Source organism: Stigmatopora nigra, chromosome 5 (genome assembly GCF_051989575.1).
Source record: "Stigmatopora nigra isolate UIUO_SnigA chromosome 5, RoL_Snig_1.1, whole genome shotgun sequence".
NCBI classification, from domain to species: domain Eukaryota; kingdom Metazoa; phylum Chordata; class Actinopteri; order Syngnathiformes; family Syngnathidae; genus Stigmatopora; species Stigmatopora nigra.
The window spans coordinates 11,479,901-11,506,689 of NC_135512.1; the positions used below are offsets into that span (position 1 = coordinate 11,479,901).

The 26,789-nt window shown below is 39.5% G+C and overlaps 3 protein-coding genes across 5 annotated transcripts in view; 1 reads left to right on the top strand and 2 right to left on the bottom strand.

Annotated features, from left to right (window-relative positions):
* Nucleotides 1-11,315, bottom strand: part of babam1 (BRISC and BRCA1 A complex member 1) — a 29,214-nt gene extending 17,899 nt beyond the window's left edge. Inside the window, exons 1-3 of one of the 3 annotated variants that reach the window (XM_077716247.1) lie at nt 10,666-11,315; nt 9,535-9,619; nt 2,976-3,042 (exon numbers count right to left, since the gene is read on the bottom strand). The gene's annotated coding sequence lies outside the window, so the exon portion shown is untranslated. Of the gene's footprint in view, nt 1-2,975; nt 3,043-9,534; nt 9,686-10,665 lie in introns of those variants that run through there. The other 2 variants (XM_077716249.1, XM_077716246.1) reach the window with 2 other exon arrangements.
* On the top strand, nt 6,340-13,872 carry nr2f6b (nuclear receptor subfamily 2, group F, member 6b). The gene is made up of 5 exons (XM_077716244.1): nt 6,340-7,769; nt 8,379-8,473; nt 10,730-11,067; nt 11,146-11,392; nt 12,079-13,872. Exons 1-5 carry the CDS (start codon nt 7,516-7,518, stop codon nt 12,351-12,353), a joined length of 1,209 nt encoding a protein of 402 aa, XP_077572370.1. The 5' UTR covers nt 6,340-7,515; the 3' UTR covers nt 12,354-13,872.
* A 290-nt stretch (nt 13,873-14,162) lies between these two features.
* On the bottom strand, nt 14,163-26,695 carry LOC144196271 (occludin). Its single transcript, XM_077716251.1, has 9 exons — nt 26,439-26,695; nt 22,310-22,869; nt 21,593-21,784; nt 21,282-21,449; nt 18,311-18,474; nt 16,945-17,163; nt 15,767-15,938; nt 15,571-15,612; nt 14,163-15,061 (listed from the first exon to the last, which is right to left on the bottom strand). Exons 2-9 carry the CDS (start codon nt 22,865-22,867, stop codon nt 14,960-14,962), a joined length of 1,617 nt encoding a protein of 538 aa, XP_077572377.1. The 5' UTR covers nt 22,868-22,869; nt 26,439-26,695; the 3' UTR covers nt 14,163-14,959.
* Nucleotides 26,696-26,789: the final 94 nt, after the last annotated feature.

Consider the following 26,789-nt stretch of genomic DNA (forward strand, 5'->3'; position numbering starts at 1 on the left):
ACGGCAAATATTCATCTACAATATAATATTGTCTGCAATATTACTTTATGCTGTTTTTGACATTTCTGAGCTTGTATTATTTTACTTTTACTGGACTTCAGAAGTTTAATAAGTACTTTTACTTTGTACACTTACACTGATGTTGCACCGATACCATTTTTGGCTCCTGATACCGACGCCCAGCTGTGTGCTATTGGCCAATGCCACTAATATAAAGATATTTTTTAGTAATAAATGCCTGCATACTCACTTAAATGTAAAACAATTTCTACCACGGCTTGATCAGACCTCACTTAACACATTGCCTGCTATTTACGGCGCAAGACATCCAATTAATTTGAAGTGGGAGGGTTTGCAGTGAATACTCATTCAGTGCCACCCTCCCACTTCAAATGAATTAGATGTCTACTACTGTTGAACTCATTCAAATTTTCATCAGAAAAATGATTTGATGCCAATTGATTGGACATCTATCATTATCTTGGGATTTTTTTTAAACGGTGGTGTGCATAACTAGCAGCCATCTTGGGTAGGGCGACCACCAATTAGAAACTACAATTGGAATCTCAAAAAAAATAGTACATATTACACAGTGTCGGCATGTAACGTCATGTTACTCAAGAATCGGCACTAATACCAACACTAATAGCCATATTGGATAATAAAATCTTAAAAAATGAATATGATATATCAAGTATTTGATTGTTTTGTATATACTCGATTGTTCATATAACTATAATGTGGTTTCGTAATGAATAAAAGGTGGATTTGGTTCAGTGAGTACACTTGTTATCAACAGATGTGCATGAATGTGAAAGTTTGTTTGCCTATGGACAAAATTTAACTGGGCTAAGGTCCATCTCAACCCAAAGCGCCACTAAAAAAGTGCACGTTAGAGAAAATAGGGGAAAATTAATTAACTTTTATGTTCCATTATTAACTATTTTTAACTTAATCTAAAAGATCACATTTTTGCGTGTGCTATTATTTTTCATTAAATGTGCACAAGAATAAATACAGTGGATCTGACATGAAAAATTAAGTTAAATCTACAACAAGGACAGCAAATTCCGCCAACCCTCGACAATGACTTTGTTGACAGTGGTCTTGAAGCAGTTGATTTGAATGACAACGACACACACCAAATGGGAACTTTCCCACCACTTGCAGCAGATTCTAAGCGTGGAGCAGGCGGACTATTGATTGGACGCTGTGTGGTGCTCAGTGCTCACCCAAGCAGATGTTTTTCTTTGGCAGGTTCCTTTGCCCTGTTTATTCTCAATTGCTCTATCATTGCCTCCAGGTCAAAGGCCTCTGTGTGGAGGGTGTTACGAGGGAATGAGAGAGCATGATGTAAAACAGAGAAAGAGAGAGAGAGATTTAGAGAGAGTGAGAGAGAGAGTAAAAGCTGGCTCTTTGGGGCAAAGGGTGTCTGTGTCTAATAAGGAAGGAACAGGGAGTCATGTGCTCTAACTATAAAATTACTTTTCCAAGTTAAAGCCTCATTAAACTGATCCCAAATCAATAGTCCAGGCATTACAGATGTTTTAAATACACAAAATGTGAATGGACAGTTATTGTACTCTGTTGAAACTATAGAAAACTTCATATAATATATAGCAACATCACAAGTTTTATGCAAGTTGTGATCATTATCATCACATCTTTCAAGCCCTCAAAGAACTGCACTCAAACCACAAAACATGCGCTTCCTGCTGCACCGCGTCATTGCCACATGTTGACCCCTGCTCTCTTAACCTTGCTCACCATACACGTGCACGCACACGCAAAGAAAGCAAGCATGTGCAAATGTTTTCAGACACCTCATTATCAAAAGGCTTTTGTTTTCTTTTGTCAAGATGATAGAAGTGGCCACAGCATGGCATTGCGCAGGGCTTCAACTCATTAAACCCTTACAGGGTTATTTGTTATATATTCTATTCTATTTTTTTACCATTTAAATTACCAAAGAGCCATGATAGTAATGACCCCACAGATATTGCCTATCATTGTGGGAATGTATATCATTAAAAAATATAATGCGAAAGGACTAGCAAATACTATGAAAGGATGAAATGTGTGTACTATAATAGAATATTCTATGGCAGGGGTCGGGAACTTTTTTGACAAAGAGAGCCATAAACAATTCATATTTTCAAACATTATTCATTGAGAGCCATACTCACAATTTAAAAGTAAAAATACAGGAAAATGTGAGCATTAATATTTATTTCACCACTTTGAAAGTTTAAAAAAGACGGAATTATTTGGAGAACATTATTTCACTGTTGCTAATCAATAAGAGTAGGCATGCAGCAGAGTCTAATAAAGAAAAATGATGATTTAAAAAGAGGAGAGCCGTATACACCCATCAAAAGAGCCACATATGGCTCTCGAGCCATAGGTTCCCTACCCCTGTTCTATGGTATGAAATTTAATTTCATGTTATTGTACGTAGCACAGCAAAAATATAAGGATGCCTTTCAAGTGCAATACAGTATCACATTCTCCATTTGAATACCCATTATTACCTGTTCTATGTACTACTAAACTTCTAATGCCATAACCTCTATGCTAATTTACATCAACATATCTTTAAAATTTTGAAGATGTCACTATACCTATTAAAAGAATACATGAACTTATTTACTTGAACATTTCCATTTCATACAGTGTTTAAATTTGAGGTGTTATCTTAGTAAATTTCAGATGAAGTATTTTTATAGAGTACGCAATTTAGTGTGAAGTACTCAAGTGGCGCTCTGCTACTGTTTTGTGAACTCCTGACTGCAAGAAGAATGTGACGACTCGGCTGAAGTTAACTTCATGCTGAGAGCAACCACATTCCTGACCTGCAGTTCAAAGAGCACAAGTCACTCTTACATAGTAGTACTTTATTTTTCTTCACCAGCAAATGAAGGCAAAGTGATACTTATTTGCCTGTTGTAACTCATTTACAAAACCCAAAGGCTTACCTGAAGGGTTGGTGAATGATCATGTTGCACATCCAATCCATTTCAAAGGGGAGTTTGACAGCAATCACTATAATAATAATAATAAAAAATCATTATAAATTATTATTATTATATGTTTTAGACACAACAGTAGTAAATACGAACTCTATAAACTTATCAACAGTGACAAAATTTGACAATATGACCTACAGGTCATTCTAAGTTCTTGGTAACAGCGTATTGACATTTGATCTAAACAGAGCATTTTGCAATGAAAGTCAAGAAAGGCCAGATTCTTAGAAGTGGCGATAAGATTATCTTGGTAGATTATCGTGTGGTGTAGAATTGTAAGGGAGCGATTTCCCCTCCCCTAATCTGCTGGGAATTGTTTATTCTGGTGGTGTAAGTGGTAGCAACCATCGTTTACGGAACCTACAGAGTTGTAGACAAAGACAAAGTAATGAGCGCGTAATTGACTGATTGGTGGAGGGCAGGACATCCGTTGTAAACAAAGATTCCAAATAATAAGCTTTTATACGCTGAAACTAATAGACCTTTCAAATGAAAACATTTCAGTTTAACCAATAAGAACTACTGTATTTTCACGACTATAAGGCGCACTTAAGTCTTAAATTTTCTCCAAAATAGACAGTGCGCCTTATAATCCAGTGCGCCTTATAATCCAGTGCGCCTTATATATGGAAAAAACAGAAAACCAAAAATGAAAAACCACCACTGTAGGATATTATTTCAAAAACACAAACGCCTGAACTGAAACAATACTGTTAAATATGCAGATGCCATCTTAGTTTAAGAAATCTTCCATCATATAGCTCCACCCCCACTGCAAGATTTTATACAAAAAAAATCCAAAACCTCAACAATGGCTGGCTCTAGAGGTGACTGTGTAGTGAGTGCTTCATACCTGGAAGTCAATAGCAATTACCGTATTATCACAACTATAAGGCACAATTTTCTCCAAAATAGACAGTGCGCCTTATAATACAGTGCGCCTTATATATGGAAAAATGTCATTCATTGAGGGTGCGCCTTATAATGCAGTGCGCCTTATAGTCGTGAAAATACGGTATGTCCGAAAAAAAAAACCTGTTTCTCTCATGTTTGTTGAAATGTTAGGGCCAAATGGTGAACTTTGAAGTCAGAGGTCAAAGTTGGTAATGTAGAACACTTTCTGGGGCCATCGCTTGTTTTAAACTTTTTGTTTTTGGCAAAGGAGTTAAACAACAACGTTTCTGGACCATTGTTCTTTTGGCTTAGAAATAGAAAGAGACAACTTTCATATGTGAATGCCTGAATGTAAACAGTCTTGATGAGTCTGGTCAACAAACTTGTTACCTCCTTTACCAAAAGTGGAAGCAGCAACTTGGTGATTACATAGCCTGATGTCTCTTATCCCTGAAGTCTTCCTGGTGTTGTACAGCATGAATAATCTCATTTCCTATTTTGTCTTGAAAGGTGAAAATGAGCCACAGTTCACGATGCCTGCTTTTGCAGCAAGCAGCTTAAAAGGCAGCACTAATTCAGCTCACAGCTTAGCTCAACTGATAACCTCTTCACTAAACAAAAGGTCCATCCATGCACAATGAGTCTGGCTGTGACAGATGTATAGGCTTAAGTTACCTTATGTTCATTGTCTAAAGCCTCAATCAAGTTTACCAGTAGTTTTGTTGGGGAATTGAATATAAGGCTATAGTCTCACTGGAGATCTATTCCGCTTTCTTTGCCTCCGATTTTTTTGTTATGCAATGTGCACACTCCATTTCGGATCCTTACCAAGTCAGATCTGGGGTCCATTCATATGTCAATATAGATCTGATCTCTAATTAATACATCTCTAGTATGAATACAATCTGTATGCATGCGACCTATATTTCAACAGGTAAAAAATGTCAACAAACCAAATGACAAATTCGAATATTGGCAGACAAAGGCGCACAATAAACCATTTTTCTTTTTAATACCACACATGAAGCTATCAATTTTAGTTCAAAATTGACTCTTTCATTCATTTTCTATTCCACTTATCCTCTCAAAGGTTGCGGGGGTGCCGGAGCCCATCCCACAATAAACCTTTTTTTTTTAATACCACACATGAAGTTGTCAACTTTTATTTTAAATTGACTCATTCATTGATTTTCTGTACCACTTATCCTCACAAGGGTCGCGGGGGTGCCAGAGCCCATCCCACTCTAAACCTTTTTTTTTAATACCACACATGAAGCTGTCAATTTTTGTTTTAAATTGACACATTCATTCATTTTCTGTACCACTTATCCTCACATGGGTCGCGGGGGTGCCGGAGCCATCCCACAATAAACCCATTTTTTATATATCAGATAATGTAGACTAGACATGGACGTGATTAACAAAAATTATTATTGATGTTGTTCTCTAGTATTAATTGTCCAAACATGAAATTCAGGTTTTTTTTATGTTAATATGTTCAACAAAATTCTTTCCAGTGCGACAGAATAGGACATAATGAATTACAATATAGTGGCTATAGTAGTTGCTATGGTAATTCACTATAATATGTAAGAACAACAAATGACTTCTTACCCTTGCATATAAATAAAAAAAAAAACTGTGTGGGCACTTTGAACCTTTTCAAATTTCTTCAACATTGAGCGCCCTCGTGACCAGCGCGTGCAAGCCGGGTGTTGCGAGGGGGATTTGGGACCCCCCCCTCAAGTGAGTGTGAGCAGCAGGTGTGAAAGGAGCCCCGTCCTTATCGCCTCGCCTTTTCACAAGTCGTGCTACAATAACAACAGACCCTCTCTGATATTATTGGGTCAACAATGTCGCAGGAAGTCTTGAGGATTAGAGCCAAGTGGGCAAGACGAGCATGGCGTCCAACGGCTCACTGTGACCGTTACACCCCTTTTTTGTCTTGCGGCAGTGTTGGGGTTAACTCCTCCCGCGCTCTCTGTGGCCTGAGGTCAGGGGGGGGTGAGGGGGGGGGGGGCAAGCAGCTAGTCAGGCATTCTTTCTCTAGGACTGTGTTCTGCATTTGTGTGTGTATGTGTGTGTGTGCGCCATAGCTGTGGCCCACTCTGTGCTCTTTGACTCCGCTGGCCTTATAAGGCATCCGGCGCCATGGCAACGGTGGGGCTTGAATAGCAGTGTCAAATCCCTGAGCACACAGACGCACGCTTTACTTAGGGGGAGACCGAGCCGGCCGGGCAGAAGCAGAGAGGGGCCGACTAAGGCCGAGAGGAGGCTGGCTTGCTCTTGACGGAACAGTCCGCCTTCCACTAGAGCTCCGTGACCTGCTTTTTCCTGCTTGATTGACTCATTTATTCCTATCGAAGGAGGAGGAAGAGGAGGAGGAGGAGGGCTGGGGTGGGGGGGTGGGGGAGAGGACGACAGAGTGCAACAGTACACCCTGACTCCCTGGCAGGGAATGTGGAAAGGTTCTGGCCTCTGCTTGTAACCGCCTGGATGGACAGTGACTTAACAAGACAGGGAAGAAATAAGCGTCTCAGGGGAGGTCGACTTTGTTTTGGTCTTTCTCTTTATTTGTCCTGTGACATTTGAGCCTTTCCAGCAGAGTTGGAGGCACTCTGAGAAAACAGAAGTCAACTACAGACAAGAGGACTAATGAATTTAGTTGCCGCAGAAACCGCAGAGGCATTTTAGCAGGAGAAAGAGGGGGTGTGTTGTCTTTCTCAGACCGCTCTCCTTTTAATATAATGCCTGCAGCTAGTGTCGGCATTCTACGCATTTTTTCCTTCACTTTTGGGTCACGGATGCGTTGTTTGCTCCAAAGTTCAAGCTTGCCACTCATCTTCGTTGGGTTCCATCGGAGGACCTCCCGAGCCGGTACAAATTTCCAGGTGTCTTCGCCCCCTTTCTTCGTCAATGTCATCTCTGCCTCGACAAGTCAAGAGTGAGTCTGGACTCGAACTGGCCCAGATCGTCGGATAACGCGGCGACGCTACGCAGAAACTGGTTGGACGGGTTTAGAAGTGGGAGCAGAGGGCAGGGTAGTTTAACCCTGCCTGAAGGCAAACTCACTTAATTTTCCTCCCACGTGTCCTTTTGGGTGAAAGCGCTCTCACACAGAAGGCCATAGTGACTGTTTTCTTTCTTTGCCACTAGGCTGAGAGGTAGCCCAGTTTGCTCTTCTTCTTCTCCCAGGGACGGAGTCTGAATGAAAGAAAGTAAGAGGGAGGGAGAGACCAGAGTGGGAGACAAAGTATAATTTATTGTTTCCTGGGTTAAAGCAAGCTGCACCCTTTTTTTTCTTCTCCTGCCTGAACTCTGAACCACTCAGTGCTTGTGTAAAGTTTTCTCAGGAGTCATTGAGTGGAGGTCAGGGCAACCAACGGAAGGGCAAAAGAGGCAAGAACAGAGCGAGAAGCCAAATTACACGCAATCCAACGGGAAGGATCAATCCAAGCCGACAACCAGGAGGGGAAAGGTCATCACAGAGACGACTTTCCATCCCAACTCGACTCGGAACTTTGAGAGAACCCTGCATCCCTCGACTTTGAGCGTACTACTTTAAAGCCAGAGTCCGGTCAGTGTATGATCGAATATGGCCATGGTAAGCGGGGGATGGGGCAACCCCAACGGACTGGAGGAGAAGGTGTACCTACGCAGGGAAGAGGATGGCTCGCCTCACGCCGGAAGCAGCGATGTGGATGTCGCGGACGAAGACAAGGCCTGCGTCCTGGATTGCGTGGTGTGCGGGGATAAGTCTAGCGGGAAGCATTACGGCGTTTTCACCTGTGAGGGCTGCAAGAGCTTCTTTAAAAGGAGCATCCGACGCAATCTCAACTACTCCTGCAGGTAATATTGCTTTTATTTCGAGCACATTTAGCAAACGGAACTCAAATGTATATTTCTCTATTCTTCTTTTATCAAACTTGCTGTAAGTTTGTCATTTCCTCGCCACTATATGCCTTACGCACATGTCACAATCAACCTTGGCAAAAAGGAAAAACATGATCACCCGGAAGGTCAGGATTGCTTTACAAGGTCACCGTTGCCATTATTTTTGCAGCACAACTGTTACTAGCTCATTCCTTTGCATTCAGCCCGCCTGCGTAGCCTCTAAACAACATATAATGTGGTTATATATCGCTTTTTTTGCCTAATAATACACTAACCCTGAAAGGAATGTATCTTTTTAATCTGCGTGTCACATTCAGGGTTGAAAGGAATGTTGCCAGAGCTCGTCTCGCTGTAAAAGGCGACACAAGGGCGTGTAGGGCTGATGATTTACAAAGGTCACAGCCTTGGAGAGCTATTCAGTCACGCCAGCTCACACTTTTCACTCATCGTAGAGGTCCGTGAGACCGGAGGGGGGGTGCAAGAGGGAAACGTGAATGCAAAGTGATTATCGGAAAAGCAACATGTTAGGTTTTCACAACTTTACATTCTTTTTTGTCATTGCAGATCAAACCAAGAATGCCAAATTGACCAACACCATCGTAACCAGTGTCAGTACTGCCGACTAAAGAAATGTTTCCGAGTTGGCATGCGCAAAGAAGGTCAGTCAAACACAATTGCCGTCAGATTAAAACATCAGTTTTAGCGAGGCGGCCTTCGAGCAGATACAAAAAAAATACAATACAGAAAGATATTTGGAATGTGAAATTCTTTCTTTTTACTGAAAAGTGGCCCTAAAAACACGAAAAAACATGTTTAACTCAATTATCTGCTTATGGAACAGGATTGTTAGATCTAGAACAGTGTTTTCCAACCTTTTTGGAGTTGTGGTACAATTTTTGTATTTAAAAATACTCAAGGCACACCACTAGCTGAAAATTTTCTCATTTAGAATTTTAGTGCCTATATTAACATTATAAAGTCATTCTAGTCAAAGCTTTATAGCATTTTGTATGGTAAAAACGAGTTAAAAATGAGTTAAATCTCGTAATATTACGACTTGTTTACCTCCCCATATTACTTCAACCACCTAAAATTACAAGAGCCAGTTTACTTTACATAAAAAGAAGCAACAAAATGACTTTAATCTCATGATATTACAGTTATATGATTTCATATTTCAATTTTGACCTCATGATAGTTCAATTTTAACACTGATCTAGAACAAGTAAAATATATATAGTCTCAAAAAAAGCCTCTAACCACAAAGTTTTATAACCTGAAACCTGTTTTCACTACTAGAATTAAGGTATTCTAAATTTTAAAAAATAATAAACCCATTCAGCACGCATGTGATATGTTTTGGGACTTTTTAGTACACCATTCAGTTGCAGGATATATTCTAAAAACTTTTGACATTTGCCAGTGACCCAAATAATATTTATACTGTCAACGTAAGGCATGTTTTCGGCACATTGTTCAAGTACAGCAGCTGTTTACGATTGATGATAAGCAGGCAATTGAGTGCAATGAGCCCATCTGAAAAACTAGGGGAAAAGTGGCTGCTCTCACAATTACTTTCAATTCAAGTAAACAATGATTACAAAACACCAAATCCAGCCATTCTTTCCTGAGGGATTTAACAATCCTATTAGGAATGCTTTCATCAGATGAATCTTTTCTTCTCCAGCCTTTAATATTTAATTTTAAGAACTTTACTCACATTCATGTTGACGTGTTGATGTAGAGCAGGGGTTGCCAAATCCAGTCCTCCAGTCTGTTTTCCATATCTCCCTCCTCTACCACACCTGAATCAAATGATCAACTCATCAGCAAGCTGTTCAGAAAGAAGCTTGATATCGATCCTAATTATTCTATTCAGGTGTGTTGGTAGAGGGAGACATGGAAAAAAGACTGGATTGGGGCTCTCTAGGATTTGATTTGGCCACCCCTGCTGTAGAGTAGTGACCTATGGTCCCCACACCTTAATGCACAAAGAAGAGTGACATGTCACGGAGTTTATATTGGGCCAGGTCAGTAATGACTTCCTGTGGCTGTGACGCACGTTGTTGCCCTTTCCAAATTACCTGGAAGTGTGCAGCTCAACTTGGCCCAGTGAAAGAAGCATTAAATTTGATGAGATTAAGGTATATATTCTACAGCAGGGGGAAATTAAATGTGCTATATGTGGAAATGAGTTTTCGTTTAACAACATTTTTGGCAGTAGATGTGTTTTTTTAAGAAAAAACTGAAAAGGCATGGTATATGATGGTACTTTATGATTATGGTATATGATTATGTTCGAATCATAGACATTTTTCCCCAGGATCATAAATAAAAAAGTGGTGCAGTTATGAATGTCTGCATGGGAGACTTATTACATAGAATAAATAAGTATACTTTTGTTGCCATTTATCTATATTTAAAGCAGGGGTGGTGAACAAGTTAGACACAAAGAGCCAGATTTTTAAACTGTGAGAGTCAAAGCATCATTAAAAAATCTAATCTGCCATATAATTTTTCATAATATAATTATTTGTTTTTAATGGGACATAATGAATTTGAGTGTATTGTAAAATAAGAGAAACATGAAAAGAGAAAAAGAGACACAGTATACACAAAATATGATAGGAAGCAAAGAGCTGCATGTGGCTCGCGAGCCACAACAATCTTGCTATCATTTACCTTGTCTGATTGAAACCTCCTCAAAGAAACTATTCTTGAATTCATTTAAAATGAGCCCTATCATGTAAATATGTTTAAACAATCAAAATAGTTTTATGTTGGCCCTTAATCAAAGAATGTCGCTATAATTTTTCCAAATATGGATATCAAGTACGTACCAGCAACATACCTTGCATATTTACACGTATGTTTGCGACCTGTGACAGCCTCCACTCGTTCCTGTGTCCTTGCAGCTGTCCAAAGGGGTCGAATCCCACCTTCCCACTCAGGTATCAGTCCCATCTCCCAAAGGCCCGGTGGAGTGGGAAGCGTGTTGTCGGGTCACCTCGGGGCGGAATACTTCAACGGCCAGCCGGTGTCGGAGCTTATCTCTCAGCTGCTTCGGGCCGAGCCGTACCCCAACAGTCGATACGGGACACCGTACGGACAGGCGCAAATGGGGGCTACAGCTACCGGAGCCTCCGTCATGGGCATCGATAGCATCTGCGAGCTTGCCGCTCGGTTGCTCTTCAGCACCATCGAGTGGGCCAGAAACATCCCTTACTTCCCAGAGTTGCCAGTTTCGGAACAAGTCAGTCAAATTCAATTTTTCTAATAGTTGTCAAAACTGGGATGGAGTTTTTAGTACTAATAACTTTTTCCTTTGCAGGTGGCGCTGCTGAGGTTGAGCTGGAGCGAACTTTTCATTCTTAACGCGGCCCAGTCTGCTTTACCTCTGCACATGGCCCCCCTGCTGGCAGCGGCTGGCTTTCACTCGTCCCCCATGTCTGCTGAGAGGGTGGTGTCCTTCATGGACCAGGTCAGGGTGTTCCAAGACCAAGTGGACAAACTCAACAGACTGCAAGTTGACACTGCTGAATACAGCTGCCTGAAAGCCATTGCTCTATTTTCTCCAGGTATGTCCACAGGGTTGCCAGATTGAGTGAATAATAGCTGCAATTTTTTTGCATCAAGTTCTGATACATTTCAGAGGATGTTGAGATGATTGAAAATGTCTAACTTATTACTAACCGCTTATTGAAACAAGGGGAACGTGGGGGTGCTGGAGCCTATCCCAGCCAACTATGAGCACCAAGGGGGGGAGACAACAAACTATTGAAATTATACAATGAAAATAATTAATGTGTTTGCCTCTGCATAGTTGAAACCGAGTCAAAAACTGGGACTCTGGGAGAGGCTGTATGACTCAAACAGTAGTCAAAAATCAGGAAAATAAGAGGCCTATGTCAGCTGTGTTTATGTTAGAGCAATTTCCCATGCTATTAAACCATAAAAAGATTGAATTTCTTGTAAAAGACAAAACAAAACAACTAAAAGTGCGGGCCTGCACACCAATGAAACTCTGCAGATTAAAAAAAAGACCACCTTCTGCTAATTGATACCAGCAAGGGAACCTGGCTGACCGCAAAATAGGATTAAAAGTTTTTCCTCTTTTTTTGTTAATTTCTTTCATAGGAACGGCATGAAAACCCCAATCATACCAGGAAGGGGGACGGACTGTATTATGAATAATGAATGCCGATAAAAGGCAGCACTTGAATGACAGAATATTACATTTTGGTTTCATGCATGTCTTTTTCAGACGCGTGCGGTCTGACTGATCCGGCGCACGTGGAATCCCTACAGGAGAAGGCCCAGGTGGCCCTGACTGAATACGAGAGGTTGCAGTACCCCAACCAACCACAGCGCTTCGGCCGTCTGCTCTTGCGCCTGCCGGCTCTCCGCGCCGTCCCTGCCAACCTCATCTCGCAGCTCTTCTTCATGCGCCTGGTGGGCAAGACGCCTATTGAGACGCTCATCCGAGACATGCAGCTGTCGGGGAGCTCCATCAGTTGGCCCTACGCCCCCGGGCAGTAGGGTGGGACGCATTGAGATCTGCTGGAAAGATACGGAGAAAACATCCAAATGCTGAATGCTAGGTCAATTTAACTGCAGCACTTGAGTGTTGAGCCTATGATCTCATTTTGGACTACCACAAAAAAAAACTTGTGAAACAAAAGGCTTATTAAATAGCACATACTACCTCCACCAATAACTCCCTTAATGTGACACTTAAACTGTTTGTTAGTGTTTTCTCTGCTTTGAGTGCAAGCAAAACCATTGTGACACTGCATTTAATCACACAAAAATACACATCATGAGCAGTCGATATGAAAGCTTTTACCATTTGTATTAGATATCTGGAGTCATGTTCTTATATTATTTTTCTGTCGGTGGCCGTCCGATCATTCATTTTTACCTTCGTCTTGATCAGTTTTCCATATAATATTCACTACTTCATTTTAATTCAATGACTGCCAATGATGGTGATAGCCATCCAATCCATTTTAATTGGGATGACTGAAAACTGCCATTAAAAATGAATTGGACGCCAGTTGTTGTCAATGGCGGTCAATCCGTTAAGGCTCTGTCACCCTCTGAACTATAAGCATATTTTATTCGGGATTTGCTGCCCCCAGATGGCCAGATCGTTTTGCACAGACAAATATAGTGGCTTTAATGTACAGTAAGTAGTTTTCAGGTTGCATGTAGTTCATCAGAAAGAGTTGGACTTTATTACCTCATGTTTTATTCTCTTAAAAACAAAGCTTCTACAGTGAACACTTAATAAATGCACCTTGCGAACTATAAATTTAAAGGGTTCAAAGGCCACCATTGTCAGAAAGCATGAGTTGTATTCTCCCAAAGACAGACATGCAGTGATTTTTGAAAATTGATTTGTATTTGGAAATGTCATTTTGAGCCATGATGTAGTGGTTTGTTCACCTGACTTGGTGGAAGGCAGTGGGGGATCAATTCCCACTTAGTGGCGGTACGATTGTGAGTGGAAATGGTTGTCTCTCTCTGTGTGTCCTACGACTGAGTGGCGACCAGTCTCTGGTTTTGTCTGCTTGACCTGAAGTCATCTGGGATAGGCTCCAGCACCCCATACCCAGTGTTGAGAATGAATGAATGATATTCAGATGTTGCCCCAAAGTTGTGCAGTCCCTACATGAAAAAGTACGACATTTTATTGTTATTATTTTTTTGTAAAGCAAATGTACATGGCCTTAATGACAGTTGCAAATTATGGTTGGGGTCACGCAAAGCCCGCATCGGTACTACTAAAACTCTTGTTGAGAGCATGACCATATACTACTCATTTGCCAAATTTCAATGCTTTTAAAAGGAGAACTTTATATTTCTATGTTTTGTATGATCTATCAGATTTGCAGAAGATTACAACTTCAAAAACTCCAAATGACTTTGGTTGTTAAAATCCAATTATTTGGCTGCTTGGCTTAGTTGGATTCGTGTAGTATCACTTCAAAAATATACAGATGAATGTTTGACTAGCTTTGTTTGCAATACTTGAAATAAAATTATTGTATGCACACAGAGATGTCAGTTCTATGAAGAGCAATTTCAGAGATGGTTTTTTTAAAATAAAAATAAAAAATATACCTCATGGTGGATGTTTTTGGGAGGTGGGAGGTAACTGGAGCACCATGGGAAAACCCACACAAACACCAGAAGAACACTGGGGAAAAAAAGACAATGTTTCATTTCTAATCCGAATCATTTTACATTTGCAATAAGGCCATTTATTGATAATAATCTGCAGATTGATCAAACTTAAATGTTTAATCTCCTTTTCTGAATTTAGGAAAAATAACAATTTCTTTTTAGAGAATTAGAAATGTTTATTTTAGGAATGCAGTATACTTTTTTTTAGACCATCGGTTACAAAGGTTTGTAATATCTTAAAAAATTCATAAAAAAATAAATGGCTCACAAATGTATATATCATAACAATATTTTGCGATCGCACTTGTGTCAATTTAAAAATGTACAATCGATTGTAACATCCTGCAGTAAATTGATCGAGAAAACATTACCGAATATAATCGTCTTCATTGGCCTTGAATTACTTATAAAAATATTTGCATAGATGATCAGACAATGTTCTATTGACTAATTAGCATAGACTAGTGACTGCAATGGTGGTCTTAATAAACAAAAACAACACAAAGTACAAACATTAGAAATGTTCCTTTGACTCCTGCAGTGCATCAAAACATAAATCACTAAAATGTCCACTGAGATTAAACCGAACATGAGATTATTTACAGTATGAGTGATAAAAATGTCCCATTTTACGTCTCGCTGAATCTGGTAATCAGCGATGATTTAAAGTTGGATGAAATATACAAAGTGAAAAAAAACGTTATTGCCTCAATAACATCAGGTGACATTGATGCCATACTATTGTGTACTTACTTGTTCCCTCAATGTACAAATGCCTTTCATATAAAGTAAATGGCAAGGGAAGGTATAAAAAAAATCAACAATTCATTCCCTGCCTGCACGCGAGTCCTTTGAACATTGGCAGTCTCGATCCTGGTTAGCCAGTAAATGTGATCCTAGCAAAACAGAGCACGAGTGAAGCTTTTTGGAGTGTTTGCGTATCATTGAAAAGATGGCTAAGAGTTGTTCTTGTCATAATTCTTCACCATCCGTTTGATATGGAACAGTTTGTGCCTCAGCCTGCGACACTCAGTCTTCTTTGACTGGTATTCCGTCGTCTAAAAAAGTAACAGGAAAGTTTAGATGACTGAACACGCAAATGTTAATTCTAAGAAGCTTAAAATTAACATGATTTCCCCTGGCCATATTTTGGGTTATGACGTCTAGAGAGATGCTCATTTTTAATAGCTTCATGATGGTTTAGCTGGGTTATGGAACAAAATGGTGATCAAATTATTTATGTTCTGTGAATGATTATGCGTGAAGAAACCAAATTAAAAACAGTGCATGAAAAAAGTCAGTGTATAAATAAAATATTTGAATCAAATGTATTAGGATTAAACAAATGACTAAAAAAAAGACTAAAACATATCCACATTGTAAAATAATAACTAAAATAAACACTTCCTGACCCGCTTTAATGTCTTTCAGTATATTATGTTTACGTATTGAAAGACAATTAAAAACAGCACATGAAAAAAGTCAGTGTATCAATAAAACATTTGAATCTCCTGCATTAGAATTAAAACCAAAACATATAATAAAATAATAACAAAAAATTACTGACCCGTTTATAGTCTTTCAGCCGATTATATTCTTCTGCTACACCCTAGGAGGATAAAAACAAACATTTATTTTTATTGTTTTTTTTGGAATCGGATGCATACAGCTGTTATATTAAGCAGTCTATAGTAAAATGTTACAAATATTGCTAACATGTTTTTTTGTGTATTGTATGAACTAGCAATGTGTTCCTGTCTAACCTGGTATTTAATGGAGGATTCATCGAGTGTGTCCAACTGCCTGCTGAGTTTGTTGATCTGATCATTGATGTCGTCCATGTCTGCACACATTCGCTTGTACCTCTTTAGGTCGCCATCAAACTCAGATTTATAAACATGGCGTTGTTCATCAGATGCTATCTGAGGGTACATGCTGGGAGGGAAAGCAGGACATATTATTCTCATAAATATGTGCGTACTGTATTTTGTTACTGTAAACTACACTAGCCCAAAAATACACAATGTAGAGGAGAATAAGTGGCTTTTTGGAAAGGGCAAAATTTTGTTGAATCAGATAGAGAGAACAAACATTCGTTAAAAGTTTAAAAAAAAGGAAAACAACAGATGAAATAATGTTAAATATGTACTATATGTTGCACTGGACTATTATTTGCAGAACAAGGCCAAATTATGAAAAAGTGCAATTTATAGTCCAGAAAATACAGCGTGTCATTTCAACTCATCTGATTTTCTAAACTGCTTTATTATCACTAGGGTCGCGGGGGGTGCTGAAGCCTATCCCAGTTGACTTCAGGCCAGCTGTGGGGGACACCCTGAATTGGTGGCCAGCCAATCGCAGGCCACAAGGACACGGACAACCATGCACACTCACATCCACACCCAGGGGCAATTTAGAGTGTCCAGTCAGCCTATAATGCATGTTTTAGTAATGTGGGAGAAAACCGGAGTACCCAGAGGAAACCCACGCAGGCCAGGGGAGACCATGCAAACTGCACAGAGGTTAACGTGACCTGCATTTGAACCCAGGACCCCAGAGCCGTGAGACCGAAACGCTAACCACTTTCCCCACCGGGCCACCCTATATCATTTTTGCAAAGATAAAAAAAAAGTTTGCGTCACAAGATTAACTACTAATACTCCAAACAAAATGAAAAACATATAGCAGCATCTTTTAAGTGAAAAAGTCATCTGCTGCGTGGCCATCTGCTCCACCTCAAATAAATATTTTGTCTGGAGTCAGCTGTAAACAGAGGTTCCTTCTCTAATCCCACATTCATCTATTCAAATCAGAGAATTAAGGTCTGGTCCTGCGAGAACAGCAAAATCTGTAATCTACGTGATGTGCTCTTGGCAAAAGGTCATCTGCACCTCTCTAATCCTCCCTGCGTGACGGGTGGTGTGGTGGGTTTACATCTCACCTCTCCCACTCTTCCATGTCGAGCTCGTTGCCCGTCTCGCCTCCTGTGGTGTACTCAGTCTCATACTGAGACTCGTCCATGTCTGGATTTCGTCTTCGTCGTTTGCCCCTGTTGGCGGAGGGTTTGCGGAGCGCGCTGGTTTCTTCGGAAGGGCTGGAGCTGTTCCTCCCTTGGTGAGAGAGAGCTTCTGATGGTCGAGAGGGAGTCCGGTCTGAGTATCTATTGTATAACCCCCCAAAAAGTAGAAGAAAAATTAAATGGGAGAATTATTGATTAGGCCAGAAAATGGCAAATTACAGACAAATAATGTTACAGTAATCTTGAATGATTACTTGCTACAAAATGACTTGATCCATAAGTACCGTATTTTCACGACTATAAGGCGCACTTAAGTCCTAAATTTTCTCCAAAATAGACAGTGCGCCTTATAATCCAGTGCGCCTTATATGTGGAAAAAACTGAAAACCAAAAACGAAAAACCACCACTGTCGGATATTAAAAAAACACAAACGCCTGAACTGAAACAATACTGTTAAATATGCAGATGCCATATTACTTTACAACATATTCCATCATATAGCTCCTCCCCCACTGCAAGATTTTATACAAAAAAAATCTGAAACATCAACAATGGATGGCTCTAGAGGTGACTGTGTAGTGAGTGCTTCATACCTGGAAGTCAATAGCAATTACCGTATTTTCACGACTATAAGGCTCCCTTAAAAGTCTTAAATTTTCTCCAAAATAGACAGTGCACCTTATATATGGAAAAAAATGTCAGTCATTGAAGGTGCGCCTTATAATGCGGTGCACCTTATAGTCGTGAAAATACGGTACACTTTTAGTTGTCATGAATTAAGAGATGTTATAATAGGAAGGAATTGAATAAGCTAATAAAGTTTACATTTAGGTTTATGGCTCATTCAAACAGGTCAGCTTTTTTGCCCTGTGGGGTTTGTCCGTGAAGGGAAGTAGTAGCCGTTATTTTAATAACATAAACAGGAAATATGTCCAATTTTGTGGGCTTGCAAGAGATTTGTAAAAGAATCCAAAGTCAAAAGTAGAATTATATCAATAACCCCAAGTTTCTTTCATGTGAAGAAATCGCCAACTGTTTTCACAATTTTGCAATTATATGCTTTTTTTGTCAAACCCTTTGTCAGCATTGAGACCAAAAAACACAACGCCTAACCTGAAATGCAAACTAGAAGAAAAATCAACACGGGGGAAACAAGGAAAAAGATAATCCTTCATTGGCTCAAAGGTCAGAGGCACGGCTCATTCTGCGGGTAGGGCAATATGTTTTGCTCTAACAGAGTAGGTCTAGTCACATGTCTAAAGGAGCAATGTTAAGCAATACACCCACTCATTGTTGTCGTAGTGGTCCCCATCTGCAGAATGGCGCTCCCCCTGGGTTGGCGGAAAGGATATGACACTGTTTGCCGAGGCGTTGAGCAGGCCTCCTCCTTTCTCGGACACCAGTAGGGTAGGAGCGTCCTGAATGCTACGGTTTTCCTCCACATTGTTCACCTACAAAGAAAGAGGTAAAAAAAAGGTCCAACAAAATAAACAACACAGTCCTAAACATGGTACACCCAATTCCCTTTCAACTGACATCCTCCCTAAAAAATGTATTCATCACATTGCGGTACTTTACTTACTACTTGCTAACAACACTATGCTTTATTTTTGGACTGTGTACTGCAAGCGCCAATTTTGTATTTGTTTCTTATATAGAACAAAATACTCATCGAGCCCAAGAAATCCAAGTAGAATAATTAATGTTCCATGTTTAAAAGAGCAAATCAGTCATTTAAGAGAAGTCAACCAACGTTCACTCATTCAAATTTACCCTTACGCCAAAGCAGAAGCAGGTATCTGTACCAACACAACAAAAAAATTAAATTAAATTGATCGCAGTGTGTGTAGTAGTGAGGTTCAGCTGTATTAGAATTGTATTTGAAGGGTGCAGCTCATGCAAAAATCCCAAAAATGCCCTCCGACTGAGCACAACTAAACAAGAGCTTCCACGGCCGTAATTCTGAAAATATGATAGTTCAAACAAAATAAGGTGTAAACGTCACTTATTTGAACCAAAGCACATAAAGGAAAAATTCAAAAATAAAATTTTACATGGAAAAAATACAGAGGGAAGGTGCTAACGTTAGTGATGACGGGAAAAAGTGGAATATATATATGTATATATATATTTTTTTAAATGTAAATAACTGGATAGTATTTCCAACCCTACTCTGGGCAATAAACAGGAGAGACTCTGAATTAGTTGTGTGAAAAATCAGATGGAAAAAAATTGAATAAATAAAAATATAAAAAAATAAATACAAATAAAAAACATGGTACAATTGGCCTAAACGATATGACAAAAATAGATTTTTTTGTCGATACCTATAATTATTATGATGACTAACATATTTGAAACTTAAATACTTAGATACATAAATTACCTTCCTTATGCAATTATGAAAGTAATTATGTTACCTTAATTTAAAAGAAAATATAAAATATTATCATTTTAAAAATTAGTTTTGTTGTGAAATAAAGTAATTGTCTGTGTCTACTGAACATTGGTCCGGAAATAGCGTTCACATCGCAGCAGCACCCCTGTTGTTTGTGATTGTCCGGGTGCTGTCATTGCAGTTTTTACATTTATTGAAAGTTTTAAATATAATTGTTGAGGAAAAAAAAATTGCTTGACAATAACTATCGTTTTATCACCCAGGTCAAGGACAAATAGTATTGCGTTATACTTGTTGTGACAGTTTATATCGAAATTTACTGTTAATATTACCCAGCTCTGTTATATCAGACATATTTCCTCAATATGCAAATATACAACCCAGTCCCATTTTTAGCATGCAATACTTTTGTCTTAGTAGCACACTGACACCACTAATGACCTCATAAATTAAACACAATGGAGCCCAAGCTGAGCAGAATGAGACCAGTGTGTGAGGTCATTGTCAGTCACTTGGTCCAATGTCAAATCATGTCCAATGACTCATAGTGTGACACTGCATTGCACGTGGTGCAATAACTATGAAAAAAAGATATAGCGGCATAAAAATAAATACTTTTTAGTACCACACCTTTGTGCTTTGTAAATATTTGGCAATCATTGCCGAGGTAATAATATTGTTTCAACATTTAAGGCCAGGCCATAGGAATGTCTAAGCAGGGGAAAGTTGGATTTTGCTTGCTTTGAACTTTTATGTATTAGTAATTGTTCATTTTCCATCTTTTAGGTACAATATGAATCTGTAAAACACGTGGATATTAAAAGTTAAATATATGCGGTAAATATGGAAAATGTATAAGGAAAATGTCAAGTTAAAAAAAAAAAAGAGTAGTTATCGAAACTGTATTATTTTATCACCTTACATTTAAAAAAATGTGTTCCAAAAATAAAAACATCTGCGTTGGTGTAGTATTATCTGATTGTTTTTCTTTTCCCCCGCTTTTTTTCTTTACAATCTGAAAGAAGAACGTGATAATGATTTTATTTAATTCAAAATCATTATGAGTTTTTTTCCTTCATTTCACCTACCCCTACATGTACTCATTATATTTTTTATTGATTCAGATTTGTCAGGCTTGTACAGTGTTTTCCTTTGCGCAATCCAACAAATGATTAGTTTTTACTTTGAGTCAACAGCACCTTTAAACTTGCATGAAATTATCCAAAAAGACCGTTACCGTTGGCTTTCATTGTATCTAAAGCTAGGAAACGCATTACCTAAATAGAAGCCGAAAAAGTAAATCATCAATCCTCATTTAAGGTGCGAGCCTCATTTGAGTGATGTTTACGTTTATGAAACCCCGTAGAAACCACCTGCTTGCCTACTACTATGCACGTATGTTCTAGGGTAGTTAATGATCAGTCTGAGTGAAACCGAGTAGTAGACCATGAGCAAACATCCACTAGGCGCAATCAACCATGAGATTCCGGGCAAACATTGTAACACTGGCACAACAATCTGCATTTGAAAAGAAAAAGGTTATGAAAGCATGTAGCAAATGAAGGCTGCTACAATTAGAAATAATGACAACTTTGAACAAATGAATAAAATAAGGCGCTTGCTCCTGTGTCACATACAACAAAAGAACCATTTTTTGTTCTCATTGGGAAGCAAAAATAATTCAATTGTTGTGACCTCATCTACTAGTCAGAATAAAACAAGCAATGAAAGATTTCATCAAGGCTGGATGGATTAAGAAACTAACCCAATCCCTTTGCTAAAAAAGTTAAGAACTCTGCGTCATTTGTGATTTCTATTCATCAGTGCAACATTATGCAACAGTGGGTGCCAGGCTCTTACCCACTCCTCCACATCTCTGCCTTCTGATGCCTTCCCTCCAACCAGTGGCTGATCCCAGAAAATATTAGGTTTGCCATAGCGCCAGATCTTGCCCCTGGTTTTGTGTGCGAAGAAAGTCGCGACAGCCAAGGCGATGACAATCAGGAATCCACACCCCATCGCGATTCCCTATAAAAGCCAAGGACACGAGAGTCAAAGATAAGAAACCACAAAGACAGTTTGTTCTGGTATAAGAACACAAATAAATACAAAGTATCAGATTGCGCAAAATGTTTTGCGACCTGAAAACAAAACAAAAAAACACCACAAACCTCTTGAGGGTCAACAAAGCAGTAATGGTAGAGGTACTGGTTGTATATGGGGAAGCCCCCAACCCCTCCCATTTGGGAATAGCTTGTCTGATAGAGGCTTTGGCACATCATGAGCATGGGGTTGTACATGACATTGGCCGTTCCCTGGGCCATTGGATTCACTCCAACTATATACAATATATTGATGATGCCCTGTAACACACAAAATTGTTGTTTACTGTATGATTAACACTCATGGATTGATCTCAAACAACACCACATGAAACTTTCAATTGCTTTCTAGCATTTTTATATTATAATATAAACAAGAACAAGAAAACTAGGACATACTGAACACTTTAGTGGAACTATAAGAATAGTAAAACTCTTAATACTATACAAAACTTGGTTGGTTGAACAAGGCCATGCCAAGTCTTTTTTTTTTAAACCTTCCATACGGTTTTAGTGCAGAACTGAACTTGTCATGATCAAAAAAAATTAATGAAAAGCACCATATGACCCATTAAAGAAGTAACCATGCTTGTGTAGTAAAATTGTTTGTTTTGACATAATTTTCCTTGGTGTATTATTTTTCGAATGAAAAAACAAACAGCATTTCATGACAGCTCACATGATTTTCCACGGCCCGTGAAAGCAACTCATGGGAATCAACTTGATATTTCTTGCTAAAATACCATAATCATCCCTACTAAAACATTACGAGTGTCTGACTCTTACCTGCAGAACGGCCATGATGATACTTGCGATAAGGAGGGCCAGAAAGTACTTTCTGCTGCGGACGGCGGGCGTCTTTGAGAAACTGGCAATGAAGAAAGCCAGTGCCCCAACAAAGTTAATAGCAACCATAGCAATCATAGCTGTTTTGGCCGAGGAAGGGGAAACGTAGGAGCCCTGGTAGCCTCCGTAACCGCCATAGCCGCTGTATCCCGAACCATAGCTGCCTGAGCCATATCCGCCACCGTAGCCAGATCCGTAACCATAACCCAATCCCATTCCATTGGCATACTGCATGTCCCACATGAGAGTGGAGGCAACGCAAGCAAATATGACCACACACAGAAGGATGACAACGCCCATCATGGCCTTCACAATCCCCGGAGGCGACGACCATTTGTAGAAGAGCTGCGGTTTGTCCTCGATGTAGTATGATCCTGGTGGAGGTGGGTAAGCGTTGTAATCACTGAGAGGAGCACTGAAGCTGCCTGGTGCTCCATAACCATTATTGGACGGCGGTGTGTACACAGGTGGGCTATCGTAAGGCTGTTTTTCAAACATCTCTGTAAGTGAGAAGAAACAGACCAAAGATGAAATACAAGAACTGAGAGACACCTTAAATGTGCCTGTGAGTTTCAGAAAGCAAATATGAGTGATATATTCCAGTTCAGGCTTGATATGGGAAAGAAGGGCGTGACTGTCCTTCGTTGTGAGGCTTAGTAACTCAACGGCGTAAATAATTGACCCTTTGCGAGGGCTGATTACTTGGTGGAATCTGTTAACAAAGTGTGATTGCTCAGCATACCCAGATAATGGAATGATGAAACAGAATTATTAAAACTACACGTCAGCCTCTTCATTGTAACACACAACACAAAAGTGGGATTATGTCAACAGAAACTCGGGATGGATGCATCATGCAGGTGTAATTTACAGCACATTCTAAAGTTTCAAATATTGTTGTTAAGATACTAAGAATTTTGAACACAATATTGATTTTCAAAAAGTGCTCATACCATAGTTAATGCTACATGAATTGGGAAGCTTTGATAATTTTTAAAGGGTTTGGTTGTTGTTGTTTTTTAGGACCGTAGAAAGGATTACAGAATTTATACATAAAATACTACTTTACTTAGTTACAATCGAAGTTACGAAACAATCTGAAACCCATTAATTTTGTAAGTAGAGGTACCACTGTAAATGCAAACAAATGAGGGCACAAAGACCTATATATGCTGTAATCAGTATATATCTGTGTTTTATTGGGGTCAGGACGTTCTTTTATGACCTCGTAATGAACTAGCTCACACCTGTTTTTGAATTATCAGGAGAAAAAAAAGAACTATGAGTGGAATGATCTCAGCTTTGAAAGCTTTTCACTGAGCAAAATCCAAACCAGCGCGGTGATGTCTGTACCAGGGCAGACAGGGAGCTGGGCCAAACAATACTTTCATTTTTTGAGTCTTCCCAGGCAGTCAGAGCCTTTCTCCTGCCCACGCAAAGTCCAGGCCTTGAAGCGTTCTAATTTTCCGCCTTCACTACATTTTTTTCTTCAAAAAAAAAGAAAAAAATCTTACAATGGGGTAAGACCCAACTCAACAATAGCCATTCTTTTACAGCAACAACTGTGCAGTCAAAAAGAGAATGTTTGTGCTTTTGCCAAACGTAATCTCAGCCAATTTAGACTTTAGTCCCAGAGGAAAAACTTGCAGTATTGGAGTAGAAAATCTAAAGTAGCGTGCCTTTGTTGACCACTATAAACACGCAAACCCATTCTTTAGCCGAGACATACTGTAGATGTGCTCTATACCTCCATAACTCTTTACTGTCTATGGGACAGTGCATGTCTCGCCTCATAGCCTTCGTCCCAGACACCCTACTATCGCGCGTCAATGTTCTTACAACCTCCTGCATTCCCCCTGTCCTTAATGCCTCCCTTTGTTTAGGGAGCTGGAGGGGGAAAAGTTACGGCTTCTCCTCACAGGAAGAGTGTTGTCATGGAGTCGGGGGCTTGGAAAAAAAGAAAATTGAGGCACTGTCCTGGGAGTAAGAAACAACAGTACCTCTCTCTGTTTGTCTTTATGAAAAGAGACAAGAAGCCAATGCAGGTGAGGTAACCTATGGTACAGTGTTCTTTGGCATTTGGAACACAATTGAGTAGTACATGGTCCTCCCTTCATTTATTTTTTGCTCTTCAATAAATGCATTTTGCAGGATAGTATTCAGCAACAGAGGTCCAGTCCATCTCAACTGAAGAATGGTGTATTTATAAAGTTTATCTCTAAACTCCTCAGCTTCCTCTAGTGGACACGGATTTGTGTTTTACTTAAAAGATGTTTAAGGGGGATGTTTCAGTTGTTCAGTCTGCTTGAACAGATAGATGGATGCACAAACCCCCAGAATGCAGATATGAAACGGATACCTGCATTCCATAAACATTAATTCTTAGGTATTTCTCTGCAATGTGAGTCATCCCAACGATAACATCGTCCTGAGCTCCAGTAGCATTTGGGTTACATGGTCAGGTCTACAAAGCCACTTGGTTCAGCCTGGGTGACACTACAAAAGCAAGACTATCATTTGGGGCCACTTGTGGAATTTCACTCATATGGTCGGTCACATGTCTCCAGTTTGTCAAAAGCAGTTAGGCCCATGCCTCTTGTGGACTGGGAAACACTGGATTAACAACAGGACTCACCTGAAACGTCCAACCGAAGGACAGAACAATCAAAAGCCATCGGGTGCCACATATGTACACACTCATCCATTCATTTTCTGAACCATTTATCCTCAGAAGGGTTGCAAAGGGCGCTGAAGCCTTTCTAAGCTAACCAGAGGCACCAGGCAGGGGCCACCCTGAATTGGTAGCCAGCCAATCGCAGGGCACATAGAGACAGACAACAATTCACGCTCAAACTCATATCTAGGGGCAATTCAGAGTGTTCAGCCAGCCGACCCTGGACGTTTTTGGGATGTGGAAGTACCCAGACAAAACCCACACAAGCCCAGAGAGAACATGCAAACTCCACGCAGTGAGAAGCCACCTGGGATCGAACCCTCAACCCCAGAACTATGAAGGTGAAATGCAAACCCCTCTTTCGCTGAGTGAGAATCAATCCCACGCTTCCCACATCAAAGTCAGGCAAATGTACCATCAGCAAATTACAATTTATTATTATTTATTTATTATTTTCAATTATTTTGAAAAGGCTAAAAAAAACGACTCAAATCAATAACGTTCAATAGATTAGTAAACTAAAATAAGAGCTTACTTTTCAGCCATGTCACCCAGTTCTGATACAATACATAAACTAAATATTATGATCTTGTATACATATTTGCCTATCACTTGTATTTTAAGTTAAAAGTTATAACTTGTCATCCGTCCTATGAATCGCGAAGGAAGGAACTGAGGGAAAAAATGGGAAAAGGCTTCAACAGGTGTTTCATCACATATAATGTATCAATAGACTCCAGCATTTCATTTCTGTTGACCAATACTGTGGTTAATAATTCATTCCTAGGGTTTTGAAAATTGCACGGACTTCCTGTTCATCACTGAAGTAGTATCAGAAAATGTATTTTATGAGGATTAGACTGTGCCTGGGAAATAAATATAGGTCAAGTGCACCTTGGGCGTTATTAGCCACACTGTGATATACTGTTATTCTGCAAAATAAATAATGAATACAATATCATTAGAACACAATCAGACGCGTCACTTAATTTTATTTCGAGAAAACGATGAGTCCTTTGCGTGTTTTCATAAAAGGAGTAGAATTGTAAGAAATAATAAACGAGCAACCATCAAGTTTCAGGATTGTTGCGCTGAATTACCAGCGTTATGTTTTAGCTGCAGGTATATTTTTGAGTGAATGTTAAATAACTGTAATAATAACTAAGAGCCACTCGGTTGGTTACGAATTAAAATGCAAATTGATGTACATAGCCATTTTAACGCTTCAGTCGATAGGAATTAAACATTGAAATCAGAGTTCATGGCAAAAGGACAATCATCAATTCAATTGTAAACTTAATAGCTGAAGAAAGTCACTTTTAAAAAGTTGCATGATGTCATAAAATGGATAATGAAAGTGCCGTTTTGCATCTTTGCATGGTTTTGTATATTTACCTGAAGACTGTTGGAAGGCAAAGTAGTCGTCGTTGTTTCCAGCTCCTCCAACTTGAAGTAGTGGCTTTAAAAAAATCAGACACTCATGTTCAGTTATTATAGGAAAAGACTTTTGAATTTAAAGCCGTTAAAATAATAATTAAATAAAAAGATTAGAAACGTTATTTCTTTTGTGGTGCTGGAATGCGTCTAACTCAGCAGGCTGGAGCCAAATGCCACTTGAAGGTACAGCAAGTGCGCGGTGATGAGGTCGGACCGCACAACACCCACAACATGGCATGTGTTCTAGCGCCCGAGTTCAGCCTTGGTGCAATAATCGTTGACACTGAAGGAACTTCCCTGAATTGATCA